This window comes from Electrophorus electricus, chromosome 4 (assembly GCF_013358815.1).
Source record: "Electrophorus electricus isolate fEleEle1 chromosome 4, fEleEle1.pri, whole genome shotgun sequence".
NCBI lineage: Eukaryota > Metazoa > Chordata > Actinopteri > Gymnotiformes > Gymnotidae > Electrophorus > Electrophorus electricus.
Genome location: NC_049538.1, coordinates 10,862,812 through 10,882,009, shown reverse-complemented (window position 1 = coordinate 10,882,009; position 19,198 = coordinate 10,862,812). Strand labels below are relative to the sequence as shown.

Genomic DNA, 19,198 nt, shown 5'->3' with positions numbered 1-19,198 from the left:
TCGCACGAGTGTCGCAGCTGTTCACAAGAGAAGGTCGTTTTTTCGTCACGGCCACTTCAGGACAGGAATGCAGATCCAGCGGAGATGTACGTGCGCGCGCCTCCTCACGCGCGACGGCAGAGCCATGCAACACAGCTGCAGGGGATGCATCAGCGTGCAAAGGGGATCGGATGCATCAGCGCGCAAAGGTTTAGCCTGTCCCGCGCGCGCGAGGGGCACTAACACCGAGGCGACCGGCTTGACAACGTTTAGGGGTATAACGCATAATTAGTTCCCAGGTTTCCAAAATGCTCCTGTAAAAACAACGACCATGTAAGTTTACGTCTGTCCTTTTCCTCGGAGTGATTGCAGACGTTTTCTGGTGGCCGCGACGCGAGGGACATGACTCGGCTTCACCTCGCGGCGGTCTTAACACTTGCTGTCTTCGGCTCCGTGGTTCTTCGCGCGAGCGGTGGCAGTGCAGTGAACGCACGGGATGGAGTTGACATCAGCAGGTAAGCGCGCATCTGAAATCTCACGGGATTTCAAACTTGGTTTATGGCTGAACAGCGTTACCCGAGGTCCGGTCTACTGACTCTATACTCCAGCGCTCAGTTCAGAGGCGTGGGCTGCTGACAATCTTCCTCAGTCCTAAAGGAGAGCGCTTTGATCCTCACTGGATCATTTGTCTCCTGCAAATAGGCTATTTGGGATTTTTTTTTATAGAAAACAAAAAAGTATTAGCGATAACGACTGCTTTTTAAAATAACCCCCCCCCCCCCCCCCCCAAAAAAAACATATTTTTATTATTAGTACCATTGTTTTGTGTGCAATGGCACTAATAATAGTACTAACAATAGTACCATGGTACTAATAATAGTACCATAACAAATGTACTGACTGATGCCGTGTAGTGGTGCAGTAGAAATGGTTCAGTGGCTGGTAGTTACACTAGAATCTTTTTTATGATATGAATTCTTATACATGGCTAAATGCAATTTATATATTTCACAGTATAACAAATCATTATGCGTTGCTCCTTGACCTCAAGTCACTCTTCTGCATCGCTGTAATTAGCTTTGAAGTGTCTTCCTGTTTCTGACATTTCAATCTCTCAACAGTCCCTAATCAACAACCGTTCCTTACTCAAAACAGCACAAGATTACTGTGTAATTTATCTGCTCTCTCGCTCTCTCTCGCTCTCACTCTCTCTCTCTCTCCAGGACTGTATGAAAACTGGGCAGCTAGTGAAATTAGAATATTAAATTAAAGAATGTAAAATAGGTTATATGAATTTTTATAATGTTATGCCCCCCATAGGGTTCTTCTACAAAAAAATGAGTACACACATAATACAGACAACACACGTTATAGTTGAAGTGTGTGTGTGTGTTTGTGTGTGTGTGTGTGTGTGTGTGTGTCTTGGACTGCTATATCCAAGCATACACCAAATTAATTAAATCAATGGAGGTGCATATGTATAAAAAATTGTGTGTGTGTGTGTGTGTGTGTGTGTGTGTGTGTGTGTGTGTGTGTGTGTGTGTGTGCGTGCGTGCGTGCATGCGTGCACATGTGTGTGTATGTTTGCGTGTGTGCGTGCGTGCGTGCATGTGTATGACAGAGAGGAATGCCCAGATAATAACATCGTAACAGTGGAGTATGCCTGTACCAGAGCTGGAGGCCAGGCCGGCACATGTCTCAGGTAAGATCAAGCCTGCCTTATCTCAGTGTCTCTCAGACCTTTATCAGCATTCTATTCAAACCGCATGGGCAGGTGATGTTAAACTTTTAACACGATATAAAGGAGTTTGCTGTACCTCATCTTCTGTCAAGTACACTTTCTGTTTACACCTTGTTGGTGTTGTGGAATTTTGGCAAGCTACACTTGGTCCTTCATTTTAATGAAAGTAGAGAATGTGTGAAGGTTTTGAATGGTAGTTTATGCTTTGCTTGTACTCCCAGGTGAATTAAGAGTTATGTATTGCATGTAAGCAGTGTGAAGAGGACACTTCATCCTTATCCCTCTCATCTCCTTTCCTGAGTCACCTGTTGGATAATGTAACATCTTATGCATTTATGTGTGCATGATTCTGTGCACTTACAGGAGGAGAGTCCGCACTCTTGCTAGGTCAGACCTGGGTCCTGTGGAATAGGGCCAGTCCTTGTTACTCTAAGAACCTATCTGATCCTGGTCAGACCCGGGTCAGACCTGGATCAGATAGGTCTGCCAAACGTGGCCCATGACAAAGCTCATTTGAGAGCCTCAGTAATTCCTGCAGCGGGAGCAAAAGCAGACGTCTGGAAAGCGAGACCACAGCTCTTTCCTCTCTCCCTTGCTATCGAGACTCCATCTCCTCTCCAGTCCAAGTGTGACGGTAGCTGGCACTGAACACTGATGTGGGAGGCGGATCACGGATGTGGGAGGTGGCCAGAGGAAACCAGCCTGCTCACGGTCAGGCTTAACTCCAGAAAACCAGTTACTCCTTGCTCAGTCAGATTGGGACCCGTGAATGAAGGCCTGCAGTCTTTTTCTCTCATGTTCACTTTCTCTCTCTCTCTCTCTGTCTCTCTCTCTTTCTCTCTGTGTCTTTCTTTATCTTTCTCTCTCCATCTTTCTCTATCTCTCTCTGTCTGTTTCTCCCTCTCTCCCCTCCCCCTCCCTCTCACAAACAGTTGACTGCTAGGTCTCAACTCAAGCTCCCTCCAGTTTCACTGACAATCATGAGAGATGCCTGAATAAACAATCCCATCAGAAAGACACAGGTCTGTCTGCAAGAGAGTGAGACAGCCAATGAGACGTAATGAGCTGTGTCTGTTGCATGGGCTGTGGGTCCAAGGAAGCTCCACCGAACCTTCTCACCCAGTCTGCTTTGGGGGTCGAGAGCATTTAGGGCCAAGCCAAACACACATGCTTCATACAATGTTTCTTTATTGTGTGTGTGTGTGTGTGTGTGTGTGTGTGTGTGTGTGTGTGTGTGTGTGTGTGCGCATGTGTGTTTGTGTGTTTGTGAGCTCAGCTGTGCTGATACTCCACAGAGAGAGAGAGAGGGTACGATTATTTGATTTTTTGGATGCCTTTAATGTGTTATGCACCAAAACCTTTGCACGAGCGTATTCCCAAGTTCACATTTACACAGGTTACAACACACAACGCCCCTCAAAACAAAAGCGAAGCATGAAGAAGTTCTTTTCTGACATCAGGACACTGGTGATGAGGTGTGCAGAGAGAGATGAGAGAAATTGTAAAGTGAGAAATTACAAAGGTGAATGAAAGCAAAAAGGAAGAACAGTGGGAGGGAGGGAAAGAGAGAAAACAGGCTAGTTCTTACCATCGGTTTCTGCGAGACATTAATTCATTAAGAAGCTGCATGGTCTGTTTACTTTAATCAGACCCTGCCAGTTTCTCTTAGATCCATGAGAGCAGTTACATAAAAGTGCCATAAAGTGGAGTAGGGAGTTTGACTTGGCCTCCAGCTTATGGTAAGACTTCTGAGTAATGGCACCCTCATCTTAAACGTGAGATCGTTTACCTCAATCACAGCACGGGCTTATGTCCAGCGGGACCTTCCAAAACACTCAATATATAGCAATGAGAGGAACATGATTAGATCCATATAATATTTTAAAAATCTGCGGTGATAATTTTCTAAGCATCTTTATCCAAGAAAAAAGTGTTTTAGGTATGAGATTGGGGTTAATTATGCTAAACTAATGCAACATAATGCATGATGTAGGAAGAGCAACGGTAGTGAACAAAGGATTGACAAACTAGTTAAAGAAGCAATAAGTCATTTTTACCATCAAAACATAGTGAACAATATTTATAAAAGTGAGTAATTTCTGTAAAGTGCAGTCAACATAAGACAAATAATCAATTTGCTTTGTAGTCCTCAAAATAACCAGTTTATGCACCGTAGAGCGGGTCCCCCACGTACTGGTGGCCATGTTAAAACAGGTTTAGTACAGAAACATCCAGACCACTAGGTGTTGGTGTCATAATGTGGAGAAGAATCAATGGGGAAAAAATGACTTATTGCTTCTTTAAGTATGAAGGCAAATCTAGAATATAACAAATGCTGAATTGGGAGGTACTAGAAATAGGCATATAGAAAACAGAACCAGCAGGAAAAAAAGTCAGATATTAGTCAGTACAATACTAGTACAATAATGAAACACCAGTTGAATTTACGCATTTAATCTACGAGCTGTTTAGCATGGACCGAGCGCCGTCAGCTGAGGGTTGGTCACTCCCATTGGCTACTGTATTCAGCATGACTGGATGGTGCACTGGATGGCTGGGACTTCAGGTTGTTTTTGTCTTTACAGGATCCAGCTGCCCATATGCTGGTCCATACGTTGTAGTATAACATTCATCCAAACGTGGTCCCAGCCTCCCTACTCTGCGTCCCACAGCTCTTATGAATTACAGTGGAGGTCCCAACCAAGTTCACTTCACTTTTCAGTACTCATGGATGGGCAGATAGAGGAGCCTTTCTGCAACTCTAAATAGAAGCCAGTGAAAGCATTGTATTACCCCATCATGTGATATGAAAAGTACTTGAATGGTTCTAAAGGTTTTGTCCGATTTGTTTGATCTAAGAACAGACATTTGTGTGTCTGCCTGTGTGTGTGTGTGTGTGTGTGTGTGTGTGTGAGAGAGAGAGAGAGAGAGTGAATGAGAGAATGAGAGAGAGAGAACAGGAGGGAACGAGAGAAAAGGAACATTTTGTGGCCAGTGGAATTCCCCATTTCTTTCAAAATGACTTGTGCGAATGTATTGCAAACCCTTCTCAGCCTGTGATGTCTTAATATTTCTGTGCATAAATTTATCATCCATCTTTTATCTGACACATCAGGGCCAAGGTCACAGTTTTTTGAGGGGTTGCTGTAGGGAGATACTGGGAGTCTCAGCGCTGTAGTGAGAGACTGGGAGATATGTCTTGTGTGTTAGGGTCATATAGTCCTTCACTCATTAACAAAAGAAAACATTTGTTTTTTTCTGTGGAGTCTATGGTGTGTGTTACACCAGTACCATCACACCAGTGCCACACCAGTGCCACACCAGTGCCACACCAGTGCCACAGCAGTGCCTCTTCCTGGCAGGGGGAGGTTGCGTAAAACCAGGAGGTGCTGCAATAAGGCACTCCAGACAGGAAGTGGGAGAGGAAGGAGTTACCAGCGGTAAACGTCCAGGCTTTAATGTGGCTTTATGGGGTGTCTCACACCGTGGGCTGACTCGGGCGCCGAGACTGGCGTGGAGAGATGTCCTGACGTGAGAAAATAGAAGGTGTTGAGAGGAAGGCAGGGTATTCGGAGGCTCCTCAGACCTTTCTCATTTCTAAACCTCCTTTGTGCTTTCTCTTTTCTAACTTCCTGCCATTTGCTCTGATTGGCAGAAGCAGTGTTGGCAAATGAAAACTCAAGTGTAATAATGTATTTAGGACTTTCACATTTTTCTGATTAGTCAGCAGACCTGTGGTGACTCTGTGACTGTGACTCCTCTCCTATCCCGTCACTGCCAGGCCTTTTACTGCCAGATCTCATCTTCACCCTTCTGCTGCCAGACCTGTCTCACCGCCAGACCTGTCTCACTGCCAGACCTGTCATGGCAGCTATTATATCTGTCACTGAGGTGGAGTGTGGGTGCTGTTGGAATCAGTCGAATGTGCAATAGTGGTGAGATGAAGACCAGATGTGCATTTGTGTGTGTGTGTGTGTGTGTGTGTGTGAGTGTGTGTGTGTGTGTGTGTGGGGGGGGGGGGGGGGGGGGGGGTTCATTATTTTGCATTTCAGATCTGCTGACTGAATGCTGATATATAAATGGATTTAGGGACAATCATTTCCAGTATCATTTCCTTCAGGCGGTTAATTTTATTTATTTATTTAAAAGAGAGATTGTTCTGTGTCTCAAGTGGTATGAATCCATTTTTTAGGGTCACCTGTGATCATGTATGAATTCATCTTCATTTTGAGTAACCAGGGGGTGTATGTGTGTATAAATGGTGGTGTGACTGTGTGTGTGTGTGTGTGTGTGTGTGTGTGTGTGTGTGTGTGTGTGTGTTTGATCTGTCATTAGAATTTAAACGTCTCCTCTCTGGTGATCTGGCATTAGTTTGGACTTTCTGTCCCCAGTGCTTACCTACACTCAGAGCAAAACGCCCACCAGATCCCTGGGCTCCTGTTCACTCTCCACACTGCTCTCATTGGTGGGCTCTTGTCTTTGATCTGTCTCCTAGTCTCTCCCTCCATCATGCGTATGTGTGTGTCTGTGTGTGTGTTTTGCTAAGGGTCACATTCCAGTGACAGCGGGATTAACAGGGTCATAACCTTGCTTCGACACATCACTCATTGTCAGAACTGATGCAAACCGCTCACCTAAACTGAATTGCATCTGATTTTTCCAAAGCCTTGATTGAAAGTAATTGCATAACCTAGACAACAAGCAGCAATACATAGTTTAATCCTTTATAGTGTTTTGAATACAACCCTGAAATGACTTGATTTTTAGTCTCCCTAAAATGTGAAACACTTTGTGGGGAAACATTTTAAGAAGCACTTGCTAGTTTCTCGAGTATGATGTGAAGCGCAGCAGTTCCATCACAGTGTGACATCCTGCCTGTGCCCTTAGTTGTGGCGCGTACAACCTGTCACACCCTGTTTGCCCGGTCGCGCCATGACATCACACTCGACACTCGACAAGTGTTCTGCAAGCTCCCTCACTGTGACTCAAAGACTCTTATTTTGTCAGGCTGCTGCTGACTACTTCAAAATGGAATAATTCTAGTTAATGTTTGCTTCCAAAAGATACTTGACAATGAAGCTCTTATACTGTAAAAATGACTGCAGATCCCAGTGCAACCTTCTAATGGACAACACCATAAAAAGTAAAACTCTGACATACTCAGTAAACTAAAACTGAAGAAAAATGTTTAAAATATGACATCTATAAATTCACTCCTGATGAGTTTCACACAAGACCATCTACATTTATGGCATGTTTATCCAAAGCAACTAACAGTTATGACTGAGTACAACTTGAGCAATTGAGGGTTAAAGGCCTTGCTTAGGGGCAATTTGGCGCTTGAACCAGCAACCTTCTGATTGCAAGTCAAGTAAGCTAAGCTACCACTCCCCTACAGTTCAGACATTTCCAAAGCCATTAGGGCCTCAACTACCACAGTAAAATTTTTAACTGTAATTAAATTCAACTTAAATTAAAGGCTAAGGCTTTTAAAGACTCTTTTAAATAAGCAATTATAAATTATTCAAGGTTTCAAATTTTGATGCTTGTTTTGTAGATGTGTTACACAATGTAATGTGAACTGATCAAAAACTGTTAATGTCATGATGACTTTGGAAAATACTCCCTGAATATAACTAATAAATCCATGTGTTTGTTAAGGAAAGATCACCTTCAGAGATGAAAACAGAGCAACACAAAGATGGAATAACAGCTGTATTACCATAACGATGAATCGTATTGAGTATTTCCAATTCAGTGATGGATGGCTGGATGGACTGACTGACAGATAGGTTCTGTGATGGTAGTATTTCAGGAGTTTTAGAGGAGGTGGAGGGTGAAGGGGGTGTGTCCCTGCGGAGAAGCTTTAGTCTCACAGCTTCTCTTTCCCATGAGCCCCTGAGGCAGTGACCTGGAAGTGCACTGACAGACCAAATAAACACAGGCCTTCATACACAGACAGTTTAACACTTTCACACACACTTCATCCGTACACATACACAGACACACACACACACACACACACGCACACATTTACATACACGCATGCATGCACGTGCACACACAGACACACACACACACACACACACATCTACAAGGAAGCAGAAGATAAGACGCAGGACACACAGTCTTTTTGTCCTCGTGTGTTTGTAGGTCGTTGACCTGTAGCTGTAGTTTCTGACATGTTCTGCCTTCCATCTCTGCCCCTCATCTCTCCATCTCAATCTCAACATCTCCTTTCTGTTCCCTCTCCCATCTGTTTCAGCGGTGACCATGGGGCTCAACCCTCTTCACTTGGGGAGCCCTAAACACTTACCAGAGGATGCAGCTCTCTGTCTACAGGGGATTCAATCCGTGCTTAGCAGCACTCCACAGTGTAGTGATTTCACTCCACAGTGTAGTGATTTCACTCCACAGTGTAGTGATTTCTCTTAACAGTGTAGTGATTTCACTCCACAGTGTAGTGATTTCACTCCACAGTGTAGTGATTTCTCTTAACAGTGTAGTGATTTCACTCCACAGTGTAGTGATTTCTCTTAACAATGTAGTGATTTCACTCCACAGTGTAGTGATTTCACTCCACAGTGTAGTGATTTCTCTTAACAGTGTAGTGATTTCACTACACAGTGTAGTGATTTCTCTTAACAGTGTAGTGATTTCACTACACAGTGTAGTGATTTCTCTTAACAGTGTAGTGATTTCACTCCAGTGTAGTGATTTCTCTTAACAGTGTAGTGATTTCACTCCACAGTGTAGTGATTTCACTCCAGTGTAGTGATTTCTCTTAACAGTGTAGTGATTTCACTCCACAGTGTAGTGATTTCTCTTAACAATGTAGTGATTTCACTCCAGTGTAGTGATTTCACTCCACAGTGTAGTGATTTCTCTTAACAGTTTAGTGATTTCTCTTAAGTGTAGTGATTTCACTCCAGTTCTGTACATCTACATGTGTCTGGTTACTTTCCCCCTTTTCACTTTTTTTGGCAACCGGGTTGTAGATTCTCTAATTTACTAAGAACTTTCACATCAATAAAAGAGTTCTCTGTGATATTCAGTTTCTGTTACAAAACTTTTATAATAAAAAAACTGTCTAAACTAACAGAAGTATGTAGGTATTTATTCTTATGTGCCAGATCTGACAACCCAAACTTTTAACTCTGCTCAGTTTTCATTTGTGTTTGGAGTGTCTCATGCATTATGTAAGTCTGAGAGCAGGCATGTAGGCCTGTGCTCTTGTGTGAAAGACCTAGCAACCCACAGTTCTGGTCATTTTCAGTTTGTTTGGATGGAGCATCTAATGCATTATGGCAGTCTAACCATAAATGGAAACATAACGTTTGTTTGTTCTCACACACACACACACACACACACACACACACACACACACACACACACACACACACACAGTACATTCATAAAGAAAAGGGAAAAAAGATGCATATGGATATTACTCCACATTCCTTTTCCTAATGGGTAAATAAATAAATAAATCAAGCCTGCATTAACAGAAAACAGAAACAACGTAATCACCCCCCCCCCCCCTCTGGACTGTGTAACATGCTGATAGTGGGGGGGGGGAATGTGTGTGGTACCCAACACCAGGGTCATACAGATTAACTGGATGTAGCCATGCTCATTAGTGGGGATCATTCATGCCATTTGAGTTCCCCTAATCTGTTAGATAGGGACATGTGCAGCTGGTTTTGATTTGGACCTCCTTCCGTAAGGGGTGAACACACAGAGAGGCTGCTGGCTCACATGCCGGAAAAGCCAAGCAAGCTTACACACACACACACACACACACATAATAAAGAAAAATTGTATGAAGCATGTGTGTTTGGCTTGGCGCTAAATGCTCTCAACCCCCAAAGCAGACTGGGTGAGAAGGTTCTGTGAAGCTTCCTTGGACCCACAGCCCATGCAACAGGGTGATGGACACAGCTCATTACATCTCATTGGCTGTCTCACTTTCACTCTCTTGCAGACAGACCTGTGTCTTTCTGATGGGATTGTTTATTCAGGCATCTCTCATGATTGTCAGTGAAACTGGAGGGAGCTTGAGTTGAGACCTAGCAGTCAACTGTTTGTGAGAGGGAGGGGGAGGGGAGAGAGGGAGAAACAGACAGAGAGAGATAGAGAAAGATGGAGAGAGAAAGATAAAGAAAGACACAGAGAGAAAGAGAGAGAGAAAGTGAACATGAGAGAAAAAGACTGCAGGCCTTCATTCACGGGTCCCAATCTGACTGAGCAAGGAGTAACTGGTTTTCTGGAGTTAAGACTGACCGTAAGCAGGCTGGTTTCCTCTGGCCACCTCCCACATCAGTGATCCGCCTCCCACATCAGCATGCACACACGCGCACTCTTAAACACACACGTGCGCGCGTCCGCACACACGAGCATGCACATGCTGCCTCCTCCTTTCAGTGTGAATACTAAGTTATAACGTGGTTAGAGCCAGACATCTCATCTCAACAAATATTCACGTGAAGCAGTCAAAAGTACAATCGTAGAAAGGCATTTCCAAAACATCGCGGCTTCAGATGTTTCCCTATGGCATATGGCATAATGCTATGTAATGAGACTTTTGTTCTTCAGCAGGAAAGATATATTCGGGAAAATGGATTTCACAGCAGGAATCGAATGATATTATATATATATATATATATATATATATATATATATATATATATATATATATATATATATATATATATATATATATATAAATGTAGAAATATAAATCTAGTCGAAAGCATAAGATTCTTATGATTTCATTTTCGGCGCAGAGCCCATATAATAGCACGAGAGGAACTACCGCTAAGATTATCCTTCGGTGTTTTGGCACTTTAAAAGGCTGTTGGATTTCCTTACGCTATTTTTGTCTGGAGCCCTGAGCCAGCCTGTCCCAAATGTTTACCGCTGCGCGAAAGAGTCAGAGCGTGACGTTGGCTGTACATCTCTCCCCCCAGTACCCCTTATACGTGTACCAAAGCCCGACATCCGCCACACACTATCTTAATTCGAATTACATATATACACAGAATCGCAAATCTGAGTTTATAAGTTATGCAATGAAGACCTTTTTTTCTGCGTAAAGCTAAGCGCTAAGAGTCTGAAAACCCTTTAACGACTGATCAGTATAGTCACAGACTATAATTTTATACAGACTGGAGATATGGAGGGCTCACTATTAGCATGACCGCAAGCAGATTCCTTTGGATATTATTTTCTGGTAATGCTTCTGTTGGAAATTTACGAGAAGAGAAACCGCTCCACGATGGAGCAGAAACAAGCAGCTTTTAGCCACAGCTGCCCTCGTGTGTGCAGTGGTTTCATCTGAGGGGAAAAGAGCCTAAATGAAAGACAGAAGCAGTGTCTTCCACGGCCTTCCCGGAGTCTCCTCGGTGTCCTCCACGTTCCTGTATCCGCTTCGCTGTTCCGTGTTTGGTGCTGGATAAAGTCACGTAACTGTCTGCATTAGCCAAGACTAAAACTCATCATAACGTTGTACCCGGTTGACTTTATTAGAACGCCAAGACGAGAAAAATATGGCAGGATGACAGGCGTGCCAAAACCTAGCAAAACTCATCATTTTATTTATTTCGACATTGTAAATTTGGTTGCAACGCTGAAAACGCTTGAAAAGTCTGGTGGTGTAAGGCCGGCGTAAGGAAACCATATGTCTCCTTTCATCGTCGTTTCCAAAAATATGAGGGGAGCAGTAATATCTGTCATAAATATTCTAAGTGTAACATGCATGTTAACAGCTGGGTTTCTGAAACGGATGTCAAATATGGTATGAAAAAAAAATATACTGATGTCTGGAAATTTGAGTGGAAAAGTATGGAAATGGAAAATGTAGGAACCTTGTTCGTTGGTTCGTTCGTTCGTTTTTTCTCTCTGTTTGTCTGTTTTGTTCCTATATAAGCTCCTTAGTTTGTAACACACAGTGGTTTGCAAAGTGGTGATTAATTGATTGATAAATTAATTGACTGGCTGGTGTGTTGGTGAAAACGCTTGAGGCGTCTTGCAAATGATTTTTTATATGGTTAAAAATCGACAAATATAATGCCAAAACTACCAGCTGGGATCGATTTTCATTTGATACGTTTTACGTTCCCAGCAATCACACGCAGAGGTCATATTCACCAATGCAGAGGAAAGGTTGTAATGAAGGAGTAACGGTTTGTTCTGAAGACCATGAACATGTTCAAAAGTTTTTTTGGGGGGGGGTTGCGGCACTCTACAAGAATGGAAGTGTTTTGGTTTGGTTGTTGACCTCAGTTTAATACAGCAGATCCCTGATAATGCATCTGTTCAAGAAAAGAGACAAACTCAGCTGATGTTTATTGCTTTTTCTTTGCTTTAATGACACTAATATCATTAAAATCTAAACCTCTACACCGCTGTCTCTCCCTCACCCCAGGAGGAAATGCTGTAAAGGATTCAGGTTGGTGATGGGACAGTGCATACCAGAAAGTAGGTAAAATCCTGCCTTTTGTGTTTGTTACTTCCAGTGAATCACTTTTCCTAGTCACTTCTCTATTTTAGTAAATTATTAACTTTCATTTATTTATTTATTAACACTTATTTTGTTTTAGTATATTTATTAATCTATTGATGTTTATAGTTTCCAGTCAGACTTTTCAATTGACAGTTCTAAAACTCTTGGGACATGCTGTATTGTTCTTTGTCGACACTAGAGGGTGCTGTGGGCCTTCACATATTTCGTGTGTTGATTATGTAATAAATCCAGTGTCTTGCTGGTGTGAGTCTAGGTGTAGATGTGTGTGCTGGCTCTCCCTGCGAACAGCAGTGTACAGATAACTTTGGCCGGGTGGTATGCACCTGTTACCATGGCTACCGCTTCGATCGGGAGAGACACCGCCAGCACCTGCACCCATATTGCTTAGGTAGGTGTGGTTTGTTTGTTCATTTATTTTTTGCTTTGTTTGTTTTTGTTGTTTGCTGGTTTGTTTGTTTGCTGCATTTGATTGTGTTCATTTAGTTCCATCTCACAGTACCATAGCGATAAATAAGTTACCTTACTAAATGTCTGTCTGTCTGGGACCATAAATTCTAAAATATAATAAATATTATTGTGATTACTAAAGAGTGGCTTGTGGGTTCTTTTACATTTTTCACACAAATTGGCAGCACTGGCAATATTGAATAATTTCTATTTAATATTTATCTATTTTTATAGTAACTGTAATTCATTTTTTTATTTAGTAACCCCTCTGTGTGTGTGTGTCTCTGTCTCAGATGTGGATGAATGTGAGGAGTCGAATGGCACGGTGTGCGAGCATGCCTGTGAAAACACACCTGGCAGTTTCCGCTGCCTTTGCAGTACTGGATACACACTGACTCCAGACCAGCGCTCCTGTGTACCTGCACACAACCGTGAGTGTATATGTGTATGTATGTTTGTGTGTGTGTGTGTGTGTGTGTGTGTGTGAGCATGAAGGTGTGTGGATTAAAACTGTTTTTTTACATTTGTTTCATGTATTTTAAGTGTGATGGTGGGCCGTAAAACCGTACGTGTGTGTGTGTGTGTGTGGCTGCAGTCTCTCTCTCAGGCTCTGCAGGTCAGTCTGAAACTGCTGGTTCCTGCTCTCTCACCTGCCAGGACATCATGGACATGAGAACCAGCCTTCAACAGCTCAAACTCCGGCTCGGACTCGGCCACTCACCTGGACAGGTATAGAATATGTTAAACCACAAGCTGACCTGAACAGCATACAGGGCGCGCGCACACACACACACACACACACACACACACACACACACACACACACACACACACACACACACACACACTGCCCTGGTCCTAGACTCTCTCTGTTTTGTTTTGTGTGTAGGTGCTGCCCCCTGGCTTGGACAACAGCAGTGAAAAACCACTTCCTGGTAGGGTGGGTAAAAGTTCCGATAGCCACAACCCCCTGGGTCCCCCAGGGGCACCTGGACCCCCAGGCCTGCCTGGTACAACACACGTTTCTCTCATTTTTGTCAGAGCTGACGTTTTTAAAAGGCACTCAGTTAACAGCCTGGATGTTGGTTGTCCTGACTAAGACTCTGATGCTGACAGGACATCCAGGGCCTTCAGGACAGAAGGGGGAGCCAGGAGCCAGGGGCCAGCCAGGCACCCAGGGCCCCCGCGGGAACATGGGCCCTATAGGCCCCCAGCCAGACCTGGAGCACATCAAGCGGGGACGCAGAGGCCCTGTGGTAAGCTCTGTATGCCCCCGGGCTTGGAATCGAGATTCCCCTTAAAGGACTCTCACTGCTGTGAGGGTTCACCTGGTCTACTCTTCCTTACCTGGAGTTCTGCACCTGCTTCCACAGGGACCACCGGGAGCACCTGGAAAAGATGGCTTTAAGGTGGGTGGGTGTGTGCGTGTGTGAGAGAGAGAGGATTAATATTCAGTGACTGAAGGCTGATGAAACAGTTAATTTTAAAAGCTCTGTATATAATGTAAAATCATTAGCTCACTGTTTTTTCCTTCACAGGGAGACAGAGGTCCTCCTGGACCCAGGGGCCCCCCAGTGAGTTCACCCTTTGGCTTCTAGGGATCAATATATTTAATAAAGACTGATCTAGGATCAGTTACCTCTCCTCATATTTGTGGGATGCCCTTTTATAATTTGGTTGTATAGACTATACATGTTACATTTAAAGAAATATAATTAAGGCTTAAAAAAAACAACTAAATGAGTAGTTTGCTTTGCCTTATAGTTGCTTGTTTGAATGGTCATGTCCACTGTTGGGAAGGAAATCAGTCCTATATATGTACTTCTGTAAAATTAGGCCTGCTCTATTTGTAAACTCGTAATGTCTTACTATTGTCAACATAGCTACAGGCTAAATGAAGACGTTATTGGCTACACGTTGAAATCAAAAACTTGTAACCTAGATCTTCTTTCCATACCAAACCGCACTTTAAGAACTGAACATAAAGGACTTGCCCTTTGAGACAGTGTAAGTGAAATTGTCATGAAAGGATATTTAATATTACGTTTGGGTATGAGCTGTTATTGATTGATTGAGGCTGACTGACTATAGACGATCACTGTCAAACCTGTTCTGCGTTGCGTTCGCTGTCACGTCTCTGCAGCCCTCATAAATGCAGCAGGCCTACTCACTGAGATTAGCAACATCGTTCCCTAAATACAATTAATTACACAAACAGTTTTGCAAATAATGTTGGGTCAGGCCTGTAACATCACTTAAAAAAAAAATCAAGAAAATTACTATTGAATGGGATGTCTGGGGATGGGTTTAGAAGACAAATACAAAACGTGATTCACAAGGTATTAAAGCAGACCTCATCAGTGGAACTGGACGAATTTAAATGTAACTAAATACAATGAAATGTAACAGACCCCGAGATAGAAGCTGGATTTCCTTAAAAATGTTTCATCTATTTTGGTGAGCGGTATCAATCTAGTTGCACAGGCACATTATGTAAGAGCAGCTCAGATTGGTTTCATCAAAACAGCTGGCCGCGTTTGTGATCTGTGTACGTTTCTACTGTAGGGACCCCCTGGTTCGTTTGACTTCCTGTTACTAATGATGGCGGACATCCGTCAGGACATCACCGAGCTGCAAGAGAAGGTTTTTGGTAAAAGGCAGGACCTGTCCCTGGACACACCCCCACACTCCTCAGAGGAGCCAGAGCGTGACGGCTGGGGCTCAGGACAAGTCGACATGTAATGTGTGACTACTCTGGAGGTGTGTCACATGACCTGTCAGTCAACAGCAAAGGGGGGGGCGCCCATCAACTATTGAGGTCCTGAAAACTGAACTTTGTCCTGATAAAAAGTTTGGACCTGATATGATAACGAAAATCTGGACTTGAAATCAAGCCATCGAAACATAAAAGGGAGGCAAGATCTGGTCTGTGGACGAACTGTAGATGGCGCTAGAGAGGATGACGGAGAGAAAGTAAGAAGGCAGAAAAATGACTGTTAATCTCAAACCACTGTAAACATTTCCTGTTCCTTTGTAACATATGTGTCACATGAACTGTGTGCATTCATGTATGTGCGTTATGTATATATGCGTTTTTAAAGTGACAGGAGAGTGACATGTTGGCTTTGGAGTAAAGAGGCTTCTCAGAGCTCACTTGGCAGGGTATGAGGCTACAACAGTATGCGTGTGTGTGTGTGTGTGTGTGTGTGTGTGTGTGTGTGTGTGTGTGTGTGTGTGTGTGTGTGTGCGCGTGTGCTTGCACTTTGTGTAGCATGGGCCATCCCATAGTAATTTGTCCATAATAAGTATGGCTGTTTTATTGTGAGTTCAGAACATCTGCTGAACCTTGCATAATGTTGACCTATCATGGTGCATCAAAAAGTTAGTGGCCATAAAAGATTCATCCTTAAACTACACCCATAGCAGCACTATCTTCCTCATTTGGTAGAGAAGGTTCTAGCAACACCAAAGTCATGGGTTGTTTAGTCTCAGTGGCACTGTATAGAGTAATATGAGCCAAGCTCATGTAGAAATACTGTTAAATCAGTGAACAGTAACAATGATCTTCACCTTTACATGTCTGTGTTTCATGTTTTCTGCTGTTCTGCAGTATAAGGGGTCGTGGTTAAACGCAGGAGGTCAGCAGTTAAGAACTGGGAATTTAACCATAAAAAATACACCGGGAATTAGAAAGCAATGACATTACATAACTGAGTATGAAACTCTTCTTTCAGCTGGTCCTGTTGGGGGTCGCCACAGTTGATCATTCGTCTCCATCTTGTCCTGTCCTGGACATCCTCCTCCGTCACCCCAACCACCTTCATGTCTTTTGGCACCCCATCCATAAATCTCCTCTCTTCCTCTCTGATCCTCCTCTCCTCTCCTTTGGGCACATCCCCAAACCATCTGTCTCGCCCCCCTTAACATTCCGCTTTGCTTTGTACACAGTTTGCACAAACTCAATCTAAACTCATCCACTTTCATCACCTCAGCTCTGTGCTTCTTATTTTTTCTGCGGCCTTCCCTCTCATTCGCTCAATCCTCACCTCTTTTCTCAACTTAGTCTTATCCAGCAGAGGGAGACAAAAAGACACTCATCATCTCTCAAAAGGGAAAAGAGGCGAGGCAATGCAAGAGACCGGCTCTTCAACAGGACCGAGCCTAGCTTGGGTCTGCCGGGCTTGATCTCATGTCTAATCTCTCTTTAGATATTCAGTGTTTTTAACAGAACTCTCTATTAGCACTGGGATAACAGGACCTCAGGACATTCAAGACCTTGCTTAAAGCCCAACCTCAGCCTTCTGTTGGCTGCACTCAGGTGTGTCTGAGTGGGTGTAACTCGTGCAGTTCTGCAGGGGGTTTTTAAGCCTTGTTCCAGGTATCACCAGATGAGGGTCTGTCTGAGTCACACTCACTCCAGCACAGCACATTCAGCCCGTCAGAAAAATCACCCACCACCGAGAATACAAAGGTCTGTGCACTGGCTGTTTAGGATGGCCTAATGACTTTCAGTGCAAAACTGATTGAGTTTGGTCATGGACAAATCATCATGCTTAGGAGGCAAGTCACATTTTTTAAAGTGGGTACCAATGCACTGTAATACAGCATGCACGCATGCACGTACACGGACATGTAATCTCAACATGCGTGCATTCGAAAAGTCCATCTCCTGTCAGGCACACCCTCTTTCATGCAGCGACAACTTGTGTTGTCATGTTGCCCGGCAACAGAGCATGGGAAAACATACATGCATCAGTCCTAGTACTATGTCAGACTATGAGAATGGGCGATGAGCTCATATCCTCACCTCTTAGCCACCTTCACCTACAACACTGCAATACAATCTGCTGCCAACAGGGGGTGGCAGGCAGAGGTTAAACAAGTTGACGGCTCACTTGAGAGCCGCTGTTGGTGACCTCACCTACAGTTTCGGGTGTTTGTGTAACTTGAGGTGAACTTCAAGGGGTGAAAGCGTCTTAGTGCTTTCCCCTGCGGTGATCCGATTATGGTCACATTTATAAGATGAATAGGGTATTGACAATGAGCCTCCAGGCCCGTGCAGGTAAAGTCACCAGCTTATAATTAAGTGCCACGCCGTCACGGCTGGTCCGCTGCCCATCATCTCATGTGTCGCATGCCGAAAAGCACGGCAGCTACTAACTGCTCCATTGTTGTCTGAGAGCTGATGTGTCACCGTTTTGTGTTCTTGTATCGTTCTTTGAAGACTGTAGTATAAACTGAGCATCGCGGTGGAAATCAACAGAAAGTTTCACCTCTGTTGGCATGTCAGATTACCCAGTTTCATTAAAGTGATCACCAGGTCATGGCCGACGTGCTGTCTCCAGGAGAAGCAGCAGTAGCTGCTGGTAGAGAATGACCAGGAGAAAGCTCCTTAAGGGGACCAGGGGTGTGGCACATGGGAACAAACAGCGAGAACAGGACATGTTCAATTTTTCACGTCCTCCCTTTAGGAATCAGGTGTGAAGGTGGAAAATCACTCACCACAAACGTGTGACTAAATGCCACTGTTGAGGAAAACACAGGCAATGCTTGACGGGGGTGGGCGTGCTGGGCTGGTGTGTTTTCTCCCCTCATGGCTGTGAGGAGCTGCAGAGTGAATCTCGCTGACTCCACGCTGCCAATTGTGAGCAGCAGCGTCTGCGGGCAGCTTGGGGCAGGGTGAGGAACCGAGCCAGTGCTGGACAACAGCCAACAGAGACAGAGAGAGTGCACGCGCGAGCGCATCTTCAGCTACAGAACACATTCCACTGACGATGATATGAGAGATCATGTTGCACAGTAACTAATACATACACACACACACACACATACACACACACCACTGAAACTTGTTGTGATTAGAAGAGTTATAGGATGTGTGTTTATGGTTACAGAATAATTGGGAAAGTCCCTTGTGGTTATGTTATTGTGTCAATCTTTTTGGGGGGGGCAGTGTTCACTAATCAAAACATGGCACCTGCAGACACGTATACTGATATGAAGGTCATATCAGTTCATCTTATTATGAACTGATGTAATACATGTTGTACTAAAGCTGGAATTTCATCTACAGATTTTAATCCTTGGTGTGTCCACATTACTCCTTTAGCTATGCAGGTTGATCCATGTATGGTAAAGCAGACTTTTCCTGCTCTATGCAAATGCTAGAAATCCTGATCTGAGCCCGGATCCAGAGATGGTGGCTGCATTCGGATCCTGCACCGTTCTGGAGTCAGAAACAGGTCCCGAAGGCACTCAGCATGCACGTCAGAGCAGCCCGCACAACCTGCGTCTGACATGCCATTTGACACACGGCTGTAGAGGCGCAGCTGCTCTGGACACGCAGCTGCTCTGGACATACAGCTGTAGAGGCGCGGCTGCTCTAGACACGCAGCTGCTCTGGACATACAGCTGTAGAGGCGCAGCTGCTCTGGACACGCGGCTGCTCTGGACATACGGCTGTAGAGGCGCGGCTGCTCTGGACACGCAGCTGCTCTGGACATACG

At 44.1% G+C, this 19,198-nt stretch overlaps 1 protein-coding gene across 3 annotated transcripts; it reads left to right on the top strand.

Moving 5' to 3' along the window:
• The first annotated feature begins 96 nt into the window (after positions 1-96).
• LOC113583413 (collagen and calcium-binding EGF domain-containing protein 1-like) lies at positions 97-16,291 on the top strand. 3 transcript variants are annotated; one of them, XM_027019750.2, is made up of 12 exons: positions 97-254; positions 352-494; positions 1,601-1,681; positions 12,147-12,199; positions 12,499-12,633; positions 12,986-13,123; positions 13,288-13,421; positions 13,582-13,702; positions 13,809-13,948; positions 14,066-14,101; positions 14,231-14,266; positions 15,258-16,291. In XM_027019750.2, the coding sequence occupies exons 2-12, from the start codon at positions 382-384 to the stop codon at positions 15,432-15,434; spliced, it is 1,164 nt and encodes a 387-aa protein (XP_026875551.2). In that variant the 5' UTR covers positions 97-254; positions 352-381; the 3' UTR covers positions 15,435-16,291. The 3 variants fall into 3 exon arrangements, with proteins under 3 accessions (XP_026875551.2, XP_026875559.2, XP_026875566.2); XM_027019758.2 differs by having other exon boundaries at positions 97-494; XM_027019765.2 differs by lacking the exons at positions 97-254; positions 352-494; positions 1,601-1,681 and adding an exon at positions 10,714-10,952.
• Positions 16,292-19,198: the final 2,907 nt, after the last annotated feature.